General features: G+C 35.6%; 1 protein-coding gene across 1 annotated transcript in view; it reads right to left on the minus strand.

The window, feature by feature from the left end:
• Window positions 1-309: 309 nt before the first annotated feature.
• The window catches only part of LOC145665220 (uncharacterized), a 41,982-nt gene continuing 20,308 nt past the window's right edge, over window positions 310-21,983 (minus strand). The window contains exon 2 of the mRNA XM_081732505.1: window positions 310-942. Within this exon, the coding sequence (XP_081588631.1) occupies window positions 310-942 (633 nt within the window). The remainder of the gene's footprint in view (window positions 943-21,983) is intronic.

Below are 21,983 nucleotides of genomic sequence, written 5' to 3' on the forward strand. Positions count from 1 at the left end.
CAGCTAAAGGCGCACACACTGTTAAATACACAAATAATCCCAAATATACTCCCTCTCTGTTCGTCAGATAAAGTCTGATCAAATACAACAAAATGATATATATCAAAAACGAAATACTAACACAAAATTATGTCTGTAATTATTTTATATTACACAAATGCAAGTCCTCGTTATAGTTCTAGTCCTTGTTATGTGGCAATGCAACTAGTTTCTTGATCGAACGTTTGTATGTTCCAGTTGTAGTACGAACCGTCACTACATGAACTAAGAAATCCTTTCCTGGAACACTTCTTCAATGATGCCCAATTTCTACTGCAATGCAGGAACGTTGTCTTCAATCAACAAAGCTACATCTCCGACCTTGAAATTGTGTTGCGGTGAAGTTGTCTTAGAGCGTTGTTGAAGACCATGTAAATAATCTCGAGTCCATCTTTTCCAAATGTGTTGTTTTAATTGTTTTATCTTCTGCCAACGAGATAAACGGTTGTCTGGTATATTGATGAGGTTAGGCTCTGGTAAAACAGTAAGTGTTTCGCCAATTAAGAAATGTCCAGCTGTGAGAACACTAATGTCGTTAGGCTCATTTGATAGCACTGTAAGTGGTCGAGAGTTGAAACAGGCCTCAATCTCTGTGAGTAATGTTGCATACCGGCATTTCATTGATTTTATACCGGCTTCCAATAGTCCTCCAAAATGTGGCGAACTTGGTGGTATGCAGTGCCACTGAATTCCTTCGGTCGATGTAAAATCATGAACTTGAGAACTAAAATGATCTGACGAAAACAGCTGATACAATTCTTTCAATTCGTTGTTGGCTCCAACGAAATTTGTGTCATTGTCGCTATATATTTTGAGACATCTTCCTCGTCTGGCTATGAATCTGCGTAAAGCTGCTATGAATGACTGCGCACTAAGATCTGTTACCAATTCCAGATGTATTGCCTTGGTGGATAGACAAACAAATAATGCAACATATGCCTTACGTACAGATCTATTTCTAACTGCTCCTGATTTTATATAAAGCGCTCCAGCTTAGTCCACGCCTACGTTTAGGAATGGTCTGGCTTGCTGCACACGAGCTGCTGGCAACTATTCCATAAGTTGTTTTGAACCACTGGTCTTTAACTTGAAACATGTCAAAAAATGATGGATCACTTGTTTTACTACCTGTTTGAAACTGATGATCCAATATTTCTGGCATAGTGATGATATTAATAGTTGGGGTCCAGCATGAAATAATCTTAAGTGCTCTGCTTCAACTATAAATTTTGTTAAGTATTGATTTGAAGGCAGAACTATTCGATGTTTGGCGTCAAACGGAAGTTGTCTATTCTCCAATCTTCCTCCAATTCGGATGATACCTTTACTATCTAAAAATGGATGTAAATTGTTCAATTTACTTCTTGGCGGAGTAATGTTTCCATCACGAAGATGCTGTAATTCGCTGTAAAATCCAATTTATTGTGTCAATTTGATACAAATATGGAGCGCTGTGACGAGTTCTTGTACGGAAAGACCTTCTGTTAGTTTGTTTTGCTTGTGTTCGACTTATGAACAAAACGTCTACAATATGATATTGTTCTAACCTTAAGAAGTTTGAGAATCTTGTTACGATTTCATTACACCAATTGTCCATAGTGACTGTCAATGTTATGGCTCCCTTACTCTCTGGAACTTGGTTTGGTTGCAATCAATGCTTACTTGTGACTGACCAATTAGATTCTAAACTAGAAAGCCATTGTGGACCGTGCCAACATAATGAATTGTCCTTTATGGAAACTGCATCTATTCCTCTTGAAATCAAGTCTCCAGGATTGTCTGAAGAAGTCACATGTTTCCAACAGCAAACGTCAGTTAAGTCTTGAATTTGAGTTATTCTGTTTACCACGAAAGGTTTCCATTTGTTGCACGGAGAAGCTAGCCATGCTAACACGATTTGGGTGTCGGTCCAAAGATGGACGCTATGTACAATTTTAAAATTGGTTAAATCTTGTGAACTAATTTTGTCAAAACAACTCTTGCGCAAAACTCCAGACGTGGGAGAGTGGTTTTCTTGACTGGGGCCACACGTGATTTAGCAATAATAACTTAACTGATATTTCTCCTTGTTAATTGATCGATCGCATATAAATACAAGCTCCATACGCCCTTTGATATGCATCTGAGAAACCATGGATCTGATTTCCGCTATGTCTCCTTCAACGAGTACATATCTATCGAAATTTATCTGATTAATTAACGGAAGTTGCATGTACAGTTGAGTCGATTTCTTTGCTAATTAATTTGGTATATTGTCGTCCCATTGAATCTTTATCAGCTACAATTCTTACAAAAATATTTTGTATGAAATGGCAACTGGTGAAATTATTCCTAACAGATCGATTATAGTGGCAATGATTGAAGCAATCTAGCGTTTAGTAATGCACTCTTGAACCTTCATTGTTCACGTCTTGCTTTCAACGAGAAATATGTCCTTGTCTGGAGGCCATGACAATCCCAATGCGTTGACGCCTTGGATTTCATGGAACTGGATTGGACGCTGCATTTCTCGAAGCTGTGGCGAGGTGGATTCCAATATCTTGGATCATTCGAACGTCATTTTCTAAGTGTAAAGCCTACCTTTCCCAGTAACTCTATCAACTACTTCTGGACTTCTAGAGCTTGCTGTATGTTCCTTATACCACTACAGAGATCGTCAACGTAGCAATCTCGACGTAATATTTCTGCTGCTACAAGGTAATTATGCTCTTCTTTGTCTGGTAATTGCTATAAGCACCTTGTGGCCACAAATGAAGCACATACCATACCATACGTTAGTGTTTTCAACTCAAAAACTTAAATCGGTTAATTTCTAGATCTCCTTGATAATATACGTTGTAGTGGCGTGTCTTCTGAATGAACATTTACCATGCGATACATCTTAGCGATAGTTGCTGTGAATACTACAGAATGAGTTCTAAAGCGCAAAATGATAGAAAACAAATCTTGCTGTATTGTAGGACTAATTAAGAGAATGTCGTCGAGGCCTTTCCCGCTGTCAGATTTTGCTAGAGCATCAAATGCTACACGGAGCTTCGTTGTAGAGCTTGTGGGCTTAAAAACTGCATGATATGGCAAACAGTATGCAACGCTGACGTCCTCCTTTTTTGCATGATATGGCTAACAGTATGCAACGCTGACGTCCTCCTTTTTAGGCTCATCTATCCTTAGCATGTGACCAAGATCTTCATATTCTTGCATGAATTCCGTATATTTAGCTTCAAAGTTCGGGTGTTGATCAAATGTTTGTTCCAATTGCTTTAATATAACCAATGTCTGCTGATAAAAATTACCTAAGGCCTTAGGTCTTCAAGCAAAGGCAATCGTACAATGAAACGCCCTGTATGATCTCTTGTTGTATTCTAAACGAAATGTCAGTCACACGCAAGCTCTTCGCTTGACCAGGTGTAACAGTAATTTCTTGTAGTTCCCAGAATTTTTGTAGTTGTTGCTGTAGATCTATACTTGTCTTAACAAAACATGTTGTTAACGGAATATGGGGGTCACGTTCTTGTGTAATGCGTCCTGCCACGATCCATCCCAATTCTGTCTCCTGAAACACGGGAAAATCACCTGGCCATGTTTTGTGCCCTGACTTCATAATTATGTAGAATACTTCCGCACTCAAAAGAATATCTATGTCTCCAAGCGTAGTAAACGTAGGATCTGCTAGAACAGTGTCCTTGGGAATGTTCCAATCGTCATTATTAATTCTTTCTTCCGATAGTTTATATTAACGTGAGGGAGAACTGAACAACTTATATTCAATGAAAATGCCATACATGAATGGACACAACTATCTACAGAGTATTTTATATTAGATATTGCTTGATTTATACCTTGAATTGGAGTATACTGTCTGTACCGTTTGATGTTCAATTGTAGCACCAAATTCTCTGTTACGAAATTGGTCTGATTAGCACTGTCTAGAAGCGCGCGACAAGGAACCAAATTTCCCTTGTTATCCCTTACTTTTACTATTGCAGTAGATTACAACAATCTTGCGTTAGGTCTAGCCTTTAATGCACAATATGACACTTGCCCTAAATTTTCACTGGAATCTGAGTTGTTACTACGCTCTTGCACCGTGGCACTCTTACACTTGGTAACCTCACTGATTTGTCCTTTGTTATGTCTACATGCAATAATGTATTGTGCTTTTTGGAACAATTTTTACTTCCCTCGATTTCCAATTCTTCCAAAAATGATTACCTTTCAAACAATTCATGCATAATTTATTTTTACGAATGCACTCTAATTTTTGACTATGTCCTGCATTCACAAAACACTAACAAGAATATAAGAGATGCCGGCTATTACAAAATTCACATGCATTTGAAAATGTTGATAAATAAGTCTTTGATGACTGAATTCTTTTTGTTTGCTTGTTCTGTATGCTATTATCCTGCTTCACACCATCAATACTAGTTTTCATGTTCTCAAGCACCTGACAATGTTTCTCTACAAACGAAAAGAATTCTGATAAAGCAAGAAAATCAGAATTTGTTTATTGAAGCTCCCATGATACAAAGTGTTGGGTCAAAATTACGTTTGCGAGGTTTACGTTTGGTTCAAGTGCTTGTAGCGCATTTATATTGCTAGTAGCTGTGTTTATAAAAGCACGAAGTTCACTTACATTTTCTTTATACACTGGCTTGATGTAGTATTTCATGAATGCAAGAAGAAGCAATTATTTTCTATGTGAAAATCTATCAACAAGTAATTGCCATGCTGCTGAATAATTCGTTTCGATAATTGGCAAATTTTCAATTAGGTTTAACGCTTCGCCCTTAAGAGAAGTTAGGAGGTACTGAAACTTCTGCACTGTTGAAATGTCTTTGTTCTCGTGAATAAGAGGTCTAAAAGTGTTCTTGTATGATAACCAATGTTTACAGTTCCCGTCAAATAGAGGCAACAGTATAACCGGTAATTTAACATGTTCGCTACTGCTAGTGCTATTATTAACAGCTGATTCTATATTTCCATTCTTTGAAACAAGTGCTTGCATTTTACTCTCTAAAGAAAAATTCACATTTTCAATCTCTGCACCAACGTTTTCTGCTTCTGCTTCGGATTCGATTTGATCAATTTCAAAAGTATCTTGCACCTCCTGCAACTTTGACCAGACGCTATTTAGATGTTTTAAGTGTGCACGTATTTCTTCGATCTTGCCTTCCTTTGGATCAAAAGCCTGAACAAAGGTGTTTATTCTGGTTAACTGGCCTCTGTATGCAGATCTTTACCTTAAATAAGCGGGTGAAATTCAGTGATGATTAAATGCTACGCAAAAACATGAAGAATAAAAAACTACTGATCTGCAAATGCTGTGTTATTCTTTTTTACCTACGAAATGGATTCCAGAGGCCTGATTATGGATACGACAGGTGTCCGCCTACACAACAACCTGATTATTGTTCAAAGTACGTTATAGCACCACATATAAGCCGACACAAACACGTTTCTCTTCACAACAGCACAGAACATTTCTCAGCAATCTTTGCACTCATCGGCCCGGAGGACAAATGTACAATATGAATGTATATATTTGTAATTTCACTAAAGTACAATGACAATGCTAAAAACAATGTTTAGAGTAGAGGACTGTAAAGGCTTGATTCGTATAGCACATGAATGCAACCAAATATAAATTCACTGTATTTAATTGATTACAAGTTCAGTTTGCACACAAAAATAGTACACGAGAATAAACATATTTGAGGTCTTTTTAGTTGTAACTGCTTGTAACAGCGATGGCTAATTGCTCAAACTATATTGTATGAACTTCGACCATGAAATATGGTCCACCAAAACACTGCATTTCCATACCTCACATACTCCCCCTGTTCACAAACAATAAAAAACGTTAAGTAACTTGAACACTAATGCCAGTCAAAGGCACACACACTATTAAATACACAAATAGTCCCAAACAACATCAAAGAATATACAAGATGTTTTAAAACAACACCGACAACGTTTTGGTGGTGATTCCTGATACCAAGATAAGACAAAAAGTATAGACCAAACTGGGTCCACAAATGCTTTATTTCGGAGATACAGGCTGCCGAAAACAAGAAAAATGAACTTTAAAGGTCCACACTAATACTATGCTCTAATACTATGGTAGGCCTACCTACCATAGTCGAGTCAAGATTTCACTTAGCAAATAGTATGTGCCCTATTCAAATATCAATACTTCAGAATCTTGCGGTACTTCCGCAACAATTTTATAGAGGTAGTTAGTGAGTACTTCAAGTTATATTGCCCGTAGTCAAACTTTCTCTGCGAAAAATCCTGCGTGAGTACCTTAGGATTCTGAAACAAGCATTTTGGATAGTGCACGTATTAGTTCTTAAGAGAACTCTTGACCTGACTACTGTAGATCTCATAGTTTTGGAGCTGTGAATCTTTAAAGTTCAATTTTTCATGTTTTCGGCAGCCTATAACTCCGAAAGGAAGCATTTTCCCACCCAGGTTGGATTATACTTTTTGTCTTATCTTCGTGTTAGGAATTACCTCCCAAATGTTGTCTGCGTTGTTTTGAAACACCTTGTATAACAAGTAAAGAATGCTTTAAGAAAGAACTGAAATAAGAGAGAAATGAAACTGGTGAATAACTATGTATTGAAATACAAAAGAAATAGACATTCAGCAAAAAATTAATATTTAAGCACAATTTAAAATTAAAGCTGGTGTGAATACTGAGCATGGTGTGCCTTCAGAAGGCTTCATAAGTAGATAAGCAGCAGTGTCCGTAGTTTGAGCGAATTTTCCCTAATCTCGGGGCATTTCTTTCGTAAATTTACCAAAAAGAAAAAAAGGGATTTTTTCGATAAAACGTGAAAATCCAGGGAAATTCTAGCATTGACTGATTCACCAATAGATCTCGTTAATTTTTTTTTTTTTTTTTTTTTTGTTCTTAGAAATAGACCAATACAATTGAATAGTATGTATTTAACCTAGCATCATTTGCACTCATTGTTAGCTCTGTGTATTTGAGTGCATTTTCGTAAAAAAAAAAAAAAATGTGAAGGAAAAAAGAAAAATAGAAACAAAAAGCAAATTAAGAAAACAAATGTGATTGACATTTCCTTTAATATAGCCTAGCTAAATTAATCTTATCACATACTGTAGCTTCTGTCATAGGGATTGAACACGCAACAAAAGGTAGAAAATTTGATGAGAAAAGAGAAACTTTTGTGTCAGTTGAAGGAAATTTCCTTAAGGAAACTTTCGAACACTGGCAGGCAGTAATAATCATAAAGCTTACAAGCTGGAACTTACTTCTTTCGGTCGCTGGTAAGAGGATATGATAAATGATTGTCTCGATACGAAATAGATTCAGAAATCCTGACAAAGCCGACTTCCTGTAACTGCATTTAAGATTCTTAGTTTTACTATTGTATAGTAAGAACATTTTATTATTCTTGTACTAGTATTAGTTGATTGTAGTATGGAAGATTAAGTACCATAAGTGTATGGATTCAAGAATGAGTTTCCGATGAGTTATCCCGCGAAAGTGACCTAGCTAGGCACTCGGTAAATTTTATTTTCGTCAGAGTTATAAATCATACTGTGAGCCAGACAGGGTTTCCAGGTCTTTTTGCCAGGTCTATAATAGCAGAGTTCCAACGCTCTGCACAAAGCATCTTCCAAGCAGCTGTTGTTGCTAAAATCCCCTCGCCTGGCAACACGTTTTTCCTTTTTTCTTTTCTTTAAACGTTTTTCTAACAGCAGGCGGTCTATTGTTCCGAAACGCACCAAATACGCTCGCCGACGTTTTTATTGCTTTCTCGTTTACGCATTGTGATTAGCCATCCACATTTAAATGCACGGTCAGCGTATTCCAAGTGTATGCATGAGCAATAAAAAAACGCGTTGCGAACGCTTCGAACAGTCGCACACTAAGCGTGGACGAGGTATACAATTAAATTATTATTGCAAGGAAAGTATTCGGAAATATAAAAAGGAAAGTGAGTTCCTATGTGGGTAATTAAAATATTTTTTGTTTATTCTCAATTGATTTTTCCTTTAAAAAAATATGTTTGCAACTCTCAGTTGTTACTCTTGTAACTAACAATTGGCCGCAAAGACGTAATCTCACGTCCAGATGGTACTGAGTTAAACAAATATGTAGTTGGAATAGTATTTTGCTAGAGGAGATACGCTAATTCAACAAAGAAGCATCAAAGCACTATAAGAAATAGTGAGCTCGAGTAAGAGAAGTCAAACATCTCGATCAAATACAATAAGAGACTCATTGATGGTCAAGGTTTGAAATCAAATATCATTTTCCATTGCAAACAAGATTTGAAACATAATGTAAAAGAAATGAAGAAAAAGAGAAAAGGAAGTCGGCTATGCTAAATTCACACTTTGTTACAAGTACAAGAGAGTGTATCCCTTTATCCGAGCTTGTATGCATTATATATTAACGAAGTTTCATGAACAAGAGAACGGGTTAGAACAAAGACAGCGTGAGAAGCTTCTCACGTAGTGTTTGTGTCCTAAGTTTAACGAGAAAGATCATAGATCACGCTCTTTGTCATTGAGAATTTCCGTATAGTGAACATGCTTGCAATTGCGATGTGTAACAGGCGCTATTTATCAACACTTACTACGTAAAAATATAGACACATCCATACATTGCGTCACCTAATCATTCATTATATATTCGACCTAGAAAATTTGCCACTCCGTGCACTTACATCATTTGCCGCTTCCTTTCTCCCGAAAGAACAATTCTTAAAGGCCACAATTTTAAGTATGCTACCGCATCATGAACAATAAAGGGGAGGGAAAAACACTCGCACTCAGAAAGGCCTAAACACTACAATCTCGTTATGTCTGTTTTCTTGCTTTAAATAATAATCTATTATGTTAGTGAAAGATACAGCAAGCACACCTGCCGAGTAAAGATGGTAATTCTTTTGTAGAATTTAATATCGAGCTTCTCAATATATCAGTTTGCAATTCCAGTGCAACTAGCTCTTTTATCTTTATTTCTTGATTTTTGTTCTACATCTCTTAAAAATTAAAAAAAAAAAAATGTATCCACTTTCAATGGTAAGTAACTTGTTAGTGACAAAAACAAGACTAGTTTTCATATCAAAACTATGATAACTAACTAAATGGAAAAGGTGTTCGCTACTGTTCAGGAATTGAGTTCTTGTATTTGACAACAATCAAGCCATTCATGCCGGGATTTGTTTCATAATTTGCTTTAGAACTGTCCATGTTACCCTAAACTAATGCGACCTAAACATGATTTATAAATGTAGTATTCAAATAGGTCAGCTTAGTAAATTTAACTACCATCATCATGAAGTGTATTTCCAACAAGAAATACTTATTTTAAGTAATATAGTTATACAGATTTTGCCGCAATTCGAAACTTTCCGCACCGTGCAAATGCGCGTGTTTCAAATATGATAGAGCCCCTGATTAACAGACCGTATTTAGGCACGAACCACATGAGTTCTGGTCTGTGGGTCAAATTTCCAGGGTGGTATAGCACAATGTAGAGATCGAAGTATGATATGCAGAAGAAGAGAAGTTGTTGACGAGAGAGAAATTTAAAAAAAAAAAAAAAAAAATCCGGCCGTATGTTGACAAAAGGACAGGACAGCCGAGCCGAAGTTTTCCTTATTAATGTAAGTAGTTTTAAGCTTATTTATTAACGGTAGTTGTGCATCAAGTAAATACTTTGATTTTCCATGTGGAATGTGTATACCAAACACAGTGGTGCCCACCCCCCCTTATGTCCATGACGCACCCCCCCAATTGTTTACCCGTAGGTGTTCTTCCATGAAAAAAATCTTCTTTTCGATTAAATTTTACACTCCCTCAAACATATTTATACAGATTTTTTAACCACCCAAATATTTCAATGACGCACTTTGCGTCATAGCCCCCCCCTTGTGGGCACCCCTGCCAAACAAGATATACAATAAAAATTATCATCTGTGGAAGATTGTGTTAATGATTTTGACAAGACAATTACACAATCACACTGAGGGAAAAATGTATGTGGCGTACGTAAAAACGTAGATTATATGTGTAAATCCTGTAGTTTTTGGACTTAACGTACAGCAAACTATAAGGCGAAAAATATATTTGATACGTACTTGCCGTATAAGAGTTCCGAATAAATGTACTTTCCGTATGAACGAAAGAATTGTACATAGACAGTCAGGATCTGACATATAGATGAAAGTATGTAATATATAGCTGACATGTGTAACATACATATACGTATGTAATATAAGGAAGACTGTTATATGTCAGACATCCAGCAAAGGCATGACGTAATACGTAGCGTATGAATAATGTATGGTCCGTACTATTTGTATATTTGTACAATACACTACTCTCCGGTTGATGGATTTTTCTCAGTGGCATAGATACACTTTGAAGAATCGTTAGGTTAATTTTAATTAATGCAATACATTTAATTATTGTTTATATCATCCCGTCTCCACCCACTCTCACTTTCTTCTCACATACAGGGGCGACTCTAGGATATTTTATACCCTAGGCGAATAACATGTCTGTGCCCCCATAATCTTCTTCTCGCCCAAACCCAAACTAAAGTGAAGTCTTGTCACCCTTGAAATTTTCACCACATCCTCACATTGTTACCAATTGTTTAAGCATTAAATAAAATAAAACTTACTCCCAATGCTTCTCTCTATTTATGGTATTAAAAGTAGTGTATAAGCCAATTATTTGTTTAAAACATTTTTATTGCTGTGGAGCATGGAGTGAAATTTTACTAAACAATCACAGAGCAAAAGGAAATTAAAGTTTTATTGTAATGTAAACCATGTCGATGTCCAATCTAAATATAAAACGAAAGATTGTTGTAGTTCTTTCAAAAAGGATTCCATAGAAAACGTGATTACTAACCGCAATGTGTCCAAAAATTTAAATTTGACCTATTTAAGGAAATCAAAAGTTAAAGAGATATACTATAAACAGCTTTGTGTTTTGAACATTTTATACGTTAATAATTAGTCTCAACTAGTAATAGAAAGTTTATACTTACATATTATTTTTGATTGTAGTAGTTTATCTATATTCTATCTATATCACAGAAAAATCAGTTATGTTTGCACCAGTGCCAGTGTAAAAAACATGAAGTTTGTGATTTTATGATAGTACATTTTAATATTTAGGTAAGTTTCTCACTCATTGTTTGAGATAAATTGTGCAACAGCATTCCTAACCTCAACGGTACTTTCCTTGTTATCATACTTGCAAACTCTTTCACTAGGACTGTCGGATCTATTCGTCTTGCTAACTCAATTTCAATAGAAATTGTTACTAGAAATACATACTAGTATTTTCTGGCACAATGTAGAACCAAGATATCTTTTAACAAATTTTAATTAGGAAAAACTTCGTTCTGAACTAGCACGGACATTGGCAGCGTGAACAAAATACGAAGAGCTACACATACGTTATTAAATCTTTTTTCAAGACCATGGTTGTAAATGTAGCTTAGGACTTCTTCACGGGTAGAAACTGAGTCTTAAGATGATGACAGATTCCTCTGAGGTCAGAAGAAGTCCTAAAGCGTCAATATCACATCCCTTCACCCCTTCTTCTTTATTTTCAACTCTTAAGGCCTCTTCCTAGTTTTCACACAATAGTTTCTTTTCTGCTTTTGGTTTTAAGATCATGAATGTTGTACAAAAATCCGAAGATAACACATACATCATTTAATTGGGAAAATCTTTCTTCGACTGCATAACCGTCTAAAACAGCAAAATAAAAATGGATCTTGAAATTTTTTGCGGAGTCAGCTACATAAAATGCAAATTCAACTATTGATTCATAGTCAAACATTGTCTTTTGATTTCGAATGCGGACCTTCTCTTTCTCAAAAAATTGTTCTATTCCACTTTCAGTTCTTTCCAGGTAACTAACTGCTCCTTCAAGAGCAAATTCTTTTCTTGCAGTATGTTACTTGCTAAATTGACTTGAAACAAAATGTTGTGCCATGTAACAAGAGCAACTACAAACTTGACGTCTGAGAGGTTTTAATATAACTCAAGTGACACTGCCTTGATTCTAATGCCACTGGTGACTGTAAGAGAGGTATCTTGAGCTATTTTTTTCCAAAGCATAATATACCCTAGACAACTGATAACGCAGAAATGTAAGTGCATCAATTCGACTGGATTATTGTGCATCACTCAGGAGTTTTATAGTCAAAGATGGCACGTGACGGCATAAAATCTCCCATCGAAGTGTTGATGCTGAAAACAACAAATAAATTCGTTGGATCACATCAGAAAGATGGTTATTTCAAGCAGCCTGAAGCTGCGTCATTGACCATGATTTGTAGAGTATGAGAGCAACATAGAACATAGAATGTACGTGGATTAATATCCAGAATCCTTTTCTGAACACCACTTTCCTTTGCTTTAATATTACTGCCAGAGTCGTAACCTTTTCCTCGAATATTCTCAACAGGAAGTGACATACCTTTTAACTTTTCAAGAAGTACCTCAGTCATAGACGCTCCAGTATTTTCTTGTAAGGGTATAAATCCCAAAAAGTGCTCTTTCACCAGAACTTGCTTAAATTCTGATTTGTTTCTTGACGTTACCTCAGAAGAAGAGATTATTTGTACGAATCTAACGATGATAGCCATTTGTTTTGTGTGACTAGCGTCTGGGCCAGTCTAATATGATAAAAACATTTTTTTAAACTGAGGACAAGTTCTCTCTATTTATGGCACTAGCTAACAATTGGATCAATTCATTTTATATATTTTTTCCCAGTTAATGAAATGAGTATGTCTTTTATCATCACTTCTGATTCTTCGTAGATGCTCATTCTCTTCGTATAGTTACCAAGCTGAATAATTGTTTTTTATCTCATTTATTTATTTCAACAAATATTCAGACATAGCATAACTAGTGTAATTTACACAGAGAAACATAAACATGTATTAACAATAGGAAAAAAAATAATAAGAAAAGACAATGCGAAGTTGAAGTTTCTTAATTTATTTTAGTCACCTTGAATTTATGTAGTTATTCTGTCAAAAACCGAATAGCTTTAAAAATGTCCACTTCAGTTGTTATTTGGTTATATAAATTTGGTGCTCTGTGAAGAAAGGACCGTTGGATTATCGACAGTCTAGAGCGGAAAAGGTGGGTATGTGATGCTACAGGGTAGAAATGTGAAGGGATAATTCTTGAAATAGGGTTTCAGACCTTAAATTTCCACTGAATACCTTATGTAAAAACTAGGTCAGTAACATTTCTGCGAGCGTTCGGAATCTGGATATTAAGATAATGCAGGAGATCTACTTTAGTCATAGAACGAAAAGTGGAACATGGGAATGTACTATGGGCATATAGATGTTCCCCCGCTCCATATACTGGTAGGTGAGTATTAATCGATCTTGAGTGATCTCACTTTTCATTAACTTCCTAAATGTGTAGGACACTGTCGCTCGTACGTTTTGGCTAATGTTGATAAACGTCATGTAGAAAAAAAGATGCCTGCCATTCCGCTCCTAAATGTTTCCGCCTAGGCGGTCGCCTAGATTGTCTATATGGATGAGCCGGCCCTGTTTACATGACGAAAATAGGATGAAAACAAATAAAAAATTAGGCCAGGATTAATTCTGTACCAAAACACATCAAAATTAGTTCGTCAGTGTAGTAGAGTTTTACGGACAAACATCGTTAGAATATATTCACAATTATTTATTTCTATCTATATATAGGTATAAAGAAAGAAAGGCCCCTCTCTTTTAAAATTACGATTTTCAACAATGTGGGAAAATGTGTTTACTTACTTTTAATAAGGAGTTTGTGTACCAAGTTTATTCTTTCTAATTTGATGGACACGTGAGAGACTGTATTGTTAGCAAATAAGTTATGGAACCCCTCCCCTTTACCACACTAAGAATATGCACTTTAAATCAAATTAACACTATATAAACCTAAATGGGCCAGAGCCAACTCATGTACCAAAAACCATCAAAATCGGTCAATCGGTCTAGGAGTAGTTTGCGGACAAACGTAGTTAAACTCGATTTTATTTATTGTTTTCTTAGACGGACGTCGTTAAACTCATTTTTACACGTTGCATGTGAGAAATATTAAACATATAATTTTCTACTTAACGGTTCGTAATTTTCTTGTATACTACACAAATTAATCAGAAAGAGCCTTATTCTAGCAGAATAAAAGCTATCACTAAATTGATATCGAACGATATACATGTTTACTTCATAAAAAATGATTTGTCACGATTTTAATTTTAAAATTATGCATAATAATTCACCTTCAAGCATGAAATTATGTCCACGTCAATGCTTACCGATTATACGAGGAGTGATCAAAAAGTAAGGTTACAAAGCCTGCACTGAAACGTGTACATATTATTTCATACAACCAATACAATCAACAGATACTACATACATTAGGTTATTTTTCGACATAGTCTCCATATCTGTTGCACTTATCACATCGTGGGATGAGTTTGAAGATTCCCTCCTGGTAAAAAAATCCTGTCTTGCGTTTTCAGCCACGTTGTCACGATGTGTTTCACTTCCTTGTCTAAAGCGAAGCGACGACCTCCGAGATACACCTTCAAATGCGGAAACAGATGGAAGTCTCTTGAAATGAGATCCTGGTTGTAGTTAGAGTGGTTCATTATTTCCCAGCGAAATAGCGCTCCTCGTAAGTAACGTTTTCTCTACCAGCCGCAAACTTTCGATACCATTCCACGACATACTAACGCAGCATTACAGTCTCTCCGTAAATCTCTACCAGCTCCCGGTAAATTTCATCCCCTGTTACATGTTTCGCCTACAGAAATAGAATAATATCTCAGCGGACTTCTTCGCGAGACCAGTTTTCCTCACGAGTCGCCGTTTGTGTTTACCTACAACTAGTACCGTAGGTGGCGAGTGGCTGAAACTCTGCACAGTTGCCAAATCCATGAGTTAAAATTACTGCACACTCTTCATTCCTCTATAACAAATGAAACTCCAGAAATATCGGCCTTTAATTTCTGACCCTCTCTCTTATATGACTTATATCTCTGGATAATATAGTAAAAAAAAATTAGTGTTTAAAAGTAGATCATATTTTTCTGCAATATCTCATTCACCATACTGTATACTGTCATTTTGCTAGTGTCATTGCAAAAAGTTTGATTTGTGGACACTCGAGAGTCATTCTCAGCTTATCGTACAGCATACATCTTTATGTTTACACCAAATAGAAACTAGTTTTTATCGATGCTTCCGAAAACTACGCATCAGGATTTCAACTCACCCATCCAACTCACTCACTCAACATTTTCCTAAGCTTAATGAAATCTATTGATTTTTATACGTAGCTAACGTTAAGCGTTTTCTTCTGTTAAGGGCTAATAATAATGTAGGATATCCTGCACTTTCTGTGTGATGGTTTCATGAACACAGAATTTTTTTTGTCTTTATCCGTATAAAACAGTTAGAATTCTTAAGTTTCATTTTTGTAATTTTTAGACTCTTATAATATGCTATGCATAAGTGTTGGAAGGTTTCCAGAACGGTTTTGTCCATCCGTCTGTCGACTGGTATCAGAGCAAAAACCGTAAGTGATATCGAGAAGCGACTTTTTGAAATCGATGCAGCATTCCAAGAACGGATTCCATTTCCATCATAAATCTATACTTAAACCAGAAGTGGTTCAAATTAGCCATTTCTGGTTTCAACGTTTGTCTCCATAGAACGAAAATGGTAACACACAGCGAAAGCTGAATTTTTTAAAAATGATTCAGCGTCTCAAGACAACATACCTTGACCATCCACAATACTTTACCAAAACCGAAAGTAGCTTAAATTTACTATTACTTCCTGCATCGATACTTATTTCTGTAGAATAAAAATTGTAAAAGATGTGAAAATGCAGATTTACCGTCCCAAGAATTGGTGTCATCTCCTCCTCTAACCCTCTATTTAAACAGTAAGTGGTTCAAACTAGCCATTTCCAGTTTCAACGTTTATCGCCATAGAACAGAAATGGTAAAAGATAGCGAGAAAGACTTTCATACGAGCTATTCAACGTCTCAAGACAACATATCATAACTGTTTATAACACCCTACTAATACCAAAAGTGGTTTAAGTTTACTAGAACTTTCAGTTTCAACATTGATTTCCACAGAGCAAAAAGAATAAGAGTTATTGACATGCAGCTTTAGAATCAATTCATGGTCTCAAAAACAGGTTCCATCTACTTCGGTAGCTTTCTATTCAAACCAGAAATGGCACAAAGTAACCATATCGTTTCAACGTTTGTCGCCACAGAATGAAAACGGTAACACATAGCGATACATTGTCTCTTACGATTGATTCAAGGACTCAAGAAAACATAACATTACAACCCGCAACATTGACAGAGGCCAAAAACAGTTAAGGATATCAAAATTCGGTTTTCTTGCAATGGATTCAGTGTCCCAAGAATATTTTCCATATCTTTCGTTAACTCAGTATTCAAACCGGAAGTGGTTCAAATTAACGATTTCAAGTTTCATCTTTTATCGCCAGAGAACGGGAATAGTAAGAGATAGACAGTAATGGCTTTTTGATATGAATTTTGCATCCGATGAATAGGTTCCATTTTCCCTTAATAATCTATTGCATCCAGTAATTATCTGTACTACTTCAAACTTAGTATTGAATTTGCAGTTTCGAAATCTTCCATAGTTTGACACTGTGAAACGAAATTAATTTATTTAGAAAGTATAATTGCTTTTTAGATGTCTACTTTGTCATTCACTTATCTCGTGAATGTGAATATGAAAATAAAATCATATTCCTACAGTTAAACTCAAGAATTAGAATAACAGGATAAAAAATATACTGTAAAGAACTAATTTCTTACATTTACTCATAACGGTAGTAATGCCTGTGATCCGTGGCACAAGAAATAGTATCTGAGTATGCGATGTGTAACTGCCCGTTCTGTTACAGAAGCTTTCTCCCTGAGATGCTACCTCCCAAGTAATTTTATTCTTTCTTCTTAATATCATTTAAAATTTATAAATTTCATGCTATATATTTATTTATTTCTACAAATTATGTTATTCTGTAAGTAGTCTTTTTTAATTTATAGCCTTGAGTACACTATTTATGCATGTTTATTCATTTGTTCAATATTTGTAGTTATATATATATATATATATATATATATATATATATATATATATATATATATAGTAAATCCGGTAGATATGGACCACTTTTTTCTGCCTCCAATAACTCGAATAATTGTGAATTGAGAGCATATTTTTCTGCACGAATCCAACTAAGGACTTTTTTAACCATAAATAATGGTTTTTAGAGACACAAAAGCTATAATTCTACCCAAAACATTAGCTTGAAAAAATCACTAACTGCTCCATCAATCCCATAGTACTATAGGTTAGATGGACCGTGCACTGTGGGAGTGATGGACCATATGTAGCACCTAAACATTAAATAAATAAATAAATAATTTGGAACTATCTTGTCTTTAAATGCGGTTTATTAATAAAGTATATATTATGTTTTTTTACTGAAATCTAATATTATATAATACCAATATCTATATCAAGTAAGATAGAAATATAGAAAATGGACTTCTTTTTAAACATGTAATGTAGAAACATTGGCAAATGGCAAGAATACAAAGTTTCATGTTTTTAGAAGAAAAATAAGTGCCAGTAACTACATTGTACCGCACATTACATCTTGTTTTGTTTATTTGAAAACTTTGCCACACAAAGCACAAATATTCTCATATTTTAAACAGTCATCATGTAACCAGCGTCTTCTCTTCGTGTTTCATCACAATTCTTACCTCATCCAACATACTCGTTTTCATCATACTCCTTCATACATCATTGTTAGCATATATTATCGATTGATCATTAGCGCTGGATGAAGATGAAGATATGATCGGAATTCTCTTCTTCCTATTTCATTTCTCTTGTTTTTGTGGTCGATTTGGTGTACTTAATATTCCTGTTGCTATTTCTTTGTAAGTTGATGTGTTCCTATGTAGTTCTTCTCTCCTACATTCGTAGTGGTTCATCTATCCCAAGAAGAAGAGCTGTAATAGTTTTTGAATGCGAGAAACTTAATTGTTTTCATTAACACATTCTTTTATGATCAAAACCGCTAGTAAGAAGCAAACCTAAGAAATGTACATAAAGAATATTGCTTTTAATTAAATGTGTTCAAAACGTTTCGATCTACCTGAAATCAAAAATATGGTCTACTGAAAAAGGTATGGACTTCTGCTTTAGGAAAACACAGTGTCAGCATACATCCGCCATGACACTATACCAATATTCACACTGCACTCTGGTGGATAGTTTCCGAATTATGGTCCTGATTCATCTCACCCACGGGTCAATTTCTACCGGACTTACCATATATATATATATATATATATATATATATATATATATATATATATATATATATATATATATATATATATATATATACAGTATATATATATTGGATTTTAAATTGTTTTTGAAATAATCAAAATGGTGGAAATTTTGGAATTCTAACTATCTACATTACAAAATTCTGGTTACACTGTAAAACTTTATCCATGGTTTCTACAGGGAGGGCATAAAGTCCCGTCATTCCCCTTAAGTATAAAATAAACTATGTAAACGGTAATTATATAAATCATACATATATGTAAACTATAAATATATATGACAGAATTACAATGTATTCCCAATATCACAACATGGGCTGGCGTGAACAGTAAACAAATTAACGGTCTTTTTTATGTAGCTGTTAACCAACATCAGTATCTTCATATGCTAAAAAAATAAAAACTGGTTTATTCCCCTTTTTGGAAACCCGAGGGGTCAAGAAAACATGCTGATTTTAGTAAGATGGAGTGCTTTCTCATTTTGCCACTTCGGTTCTACAACATCTCAGTGTGGTGTTTTCAGGACGCTGGATTGCAAAGAATCGGCTCCATTGCCCTCTCTACCTGATTGGCCACTTTGTGGCTCGGATTTAACGACCTATGACAATTCGCTCTGTTGATTCATCAAGAACATTGTTGCAGAACAACGTTATGCTATATTTGATGAATTGAAAAGAAACTCTGAGACTAGCATTCAAATCATAAATTCACGAAGGAACTTTCACAGTAGTGGCAAATAAAGTTAATGCAGCCCTTGCCATCACTGTCATGATGTCAGTACATGAATGTGATCAGCAGCAGTAAGCTCCATTCATTGAGACGACTGCCTGTCATACAGTTCTAACCAGGTGCTTTTCATACAGTTTTTGCAGTTCGTTTCTCCTTCTATAAGGTGAGACCAGCAGGATGTATCCATGAGCTTTACGGAAGCACCCCAACCAGATATGCTAAGATATGGCTCTGCTCATAATTGTGAAGATGTCTAACTGAATAGCTGGCCAATCGTATGTTGAGTTCGGGACTTTCATGGCCCACCAATAGGAGAATCTTCTGGAACACTGAGGATGTCACTTACCATGGAACCCTCAGTGTTCCAGGAGGTTGGTTTTCGTGGGCAATTGTTTCGCCACGAGCTCATGGTTTGTGTAATGACTATAATATCCTAGGTAGTAGTAATCCCGAGTTTAAATTCATTCCTCCGACACTGTTTTACATGTATATGTAGGGGAAACGAGCAAAAACCAGCCATGATACCCTCCTCAGTAAGCTTTTAACTCAACGCCATTTTATGACATCCATGCATGACACTACCCATACTCCAGAAACACTACTTGCTCAGTACAGTAAATGTGTGTTCTAGTGTTATCCCCAGATAGCAGTAGTGGCGTTCCTAATTTGGTCAGATATAAACTAATCTGAACACACTAAATAGAGGATTCTTATGGAGAATTCGATTGATTTAGAATCACATATCGCTGAAGAAAGAAGAAATTGTGCAAATGAGGATCTATAAGCATAGTAAACATTAGTGCACTAAACCAGAAGAGTTGTCTAGTTTCACGAAAACTCCGTAACATCAGAAACATCACAGTAAGCATCTGAACACATTCAAGAAGTAGAGAAAAGACGCATTTGTATACAGTGAAGAGAGCTATCGTGCAGATCAGAAAAGAAACATAAATGAAAATCACAACCAAGGGGATACACTGAACAAACTCCTAAAGATGCTTAACTACCATTCCTTCCTCATTTACTCAGACAAAGAAGAATGCCATCGCAAAGGAGAACAACATGCACCTCTCACTCACAAAACATAAGTCTAGAACATTAACAAATCAAACCGAACAACAAATTAGCAAAGAATAACACATTCACCTGCGTTACTACTGACTCGCTAAGCAACCTGCAAACTCAGTGGATCAACAAGAACTCCAACAGCAAGATATCAACATCCAAGTAGGATTCAAACTTCAAAGAACATACACAATATTACCAATTATTTTCTTATGATGTAGCTGAAATAATAAAACTACGTCATAAGGTCGAATCCTTAACAGAAAACCAAATACAGTAGTGGAATCTAAGAGCGACCCTAAGTCAAATCCTTCTTGGAAATGCTATCTATATGGTCGCCAGTGCATACTACAGCTGTTACAGATGCAGAGAACTACTCCAACAGAAAACTACTCACCAAACGGATTTTTTTCTCCATCTTTAAAATAAAGGGTCACCGCACTAAGCGAGCACGTGTTTACAATGGCTGTTCCATCAGCCACTCCAAAATGGCACTTCAAATTGCGTACTGGATGAAACTACCGATCTCAAGCAGCAAAAGAAAACCATCCCCTTGAGACTCACATGGAGGAATCTATCAATGTGCAAAACAAGTAATCTGTTCAAAGTTGCTCGAACTTTATTCAGACTTGCACCATACTAGTTACTTGCAGATCACCCAACAGTAAAGGGAAGGAAATCAGAAGGTATTAAGTCATCAATCGGCATGAAATTAGTGGTAATTGTGAATTTCTTGCCAGAAGGTTTTGCTTTACTATAATAAGAAAGTGCATGTTAATACAGAAGTGTTTTCAGAAATGACTTAATCATATGATCCTCAAACCCCGAGCGCCAAATAACGTAAATTGTGGCCTGATTAACAAGTAAATTAGAAAACGAAAGGTAATTTACAAACGTAAGAAGAAAGGTAATTTACAAACGAATTTACAAACGTATGAGGACACAAAACACAAAATTTCACTTAAACGAAAAGATGGCCCAATCACTGCGATATACGAACCGATACGTAAGCGCGCACGACGATTTCGGCAACTACACGGGATAAAATTCACTAGTGCACTATTAAATGGTCGACTTCCATTGCTGGAAAGTGATGAGTTGAATGTCCCATTCCTTGACATACAACAGGGTTCTTCTATAAAATCGCTATATTGGCGAGGGAAATGCGTAAGAATAACTCTTATTAACACATACGCATGTTTTTTCCTTGCTATTGAAACATCATTTATACAGGTAGCACTGTTCCAATGTCTCTTGATGCAGATTAATATTTGAACATGTAAATTTAGTACGTTGCACTAGCTTGACATTATGAAACATTTTTATTTTCACATTTTGAAAGAATTATACTCTCTCTTTTGAGAGTGGTTAGAGATCAATCTTGTCCGTTCTCAAAATAGAAACACTAGCACCTTTACATCTTGAAAGAGAATGAAAGTCCTCTCTCTCGGTCCTCTTCCTGCGTCGCATAGTTGCCAGTTAGCGGCGCAAGAATACACTGACTAAACTAAAATATAGTTCGTAGAAAACATTAAGTTTTGACTTTATTCTATTGCTAATAATATAATGAATGGTTCATAAGTTAATAGAAATCACATTAAAAACACTGATTGTTCCAATACGTTATGGAACTGACGATTATTGATAATTTTCACATTGTCACGTAAAGATCTGTCATCGTCATGAGAGTTCAC

Source organism: Thermobia domestica, chromosome 11 (genome assembly GCF_964235325.1).
Source record: "Thermobia domestica chromosome 11, izTheDome1.hap1.1, whole genome shotgun sequence".
In the NCBI taxonomy this organism is placed as follows: Eukaryota; Metazoa; Arthropoda; class Insecta; order Zygentoma; family Lepismatidae; genus Thermobia; species Thermobia domestica.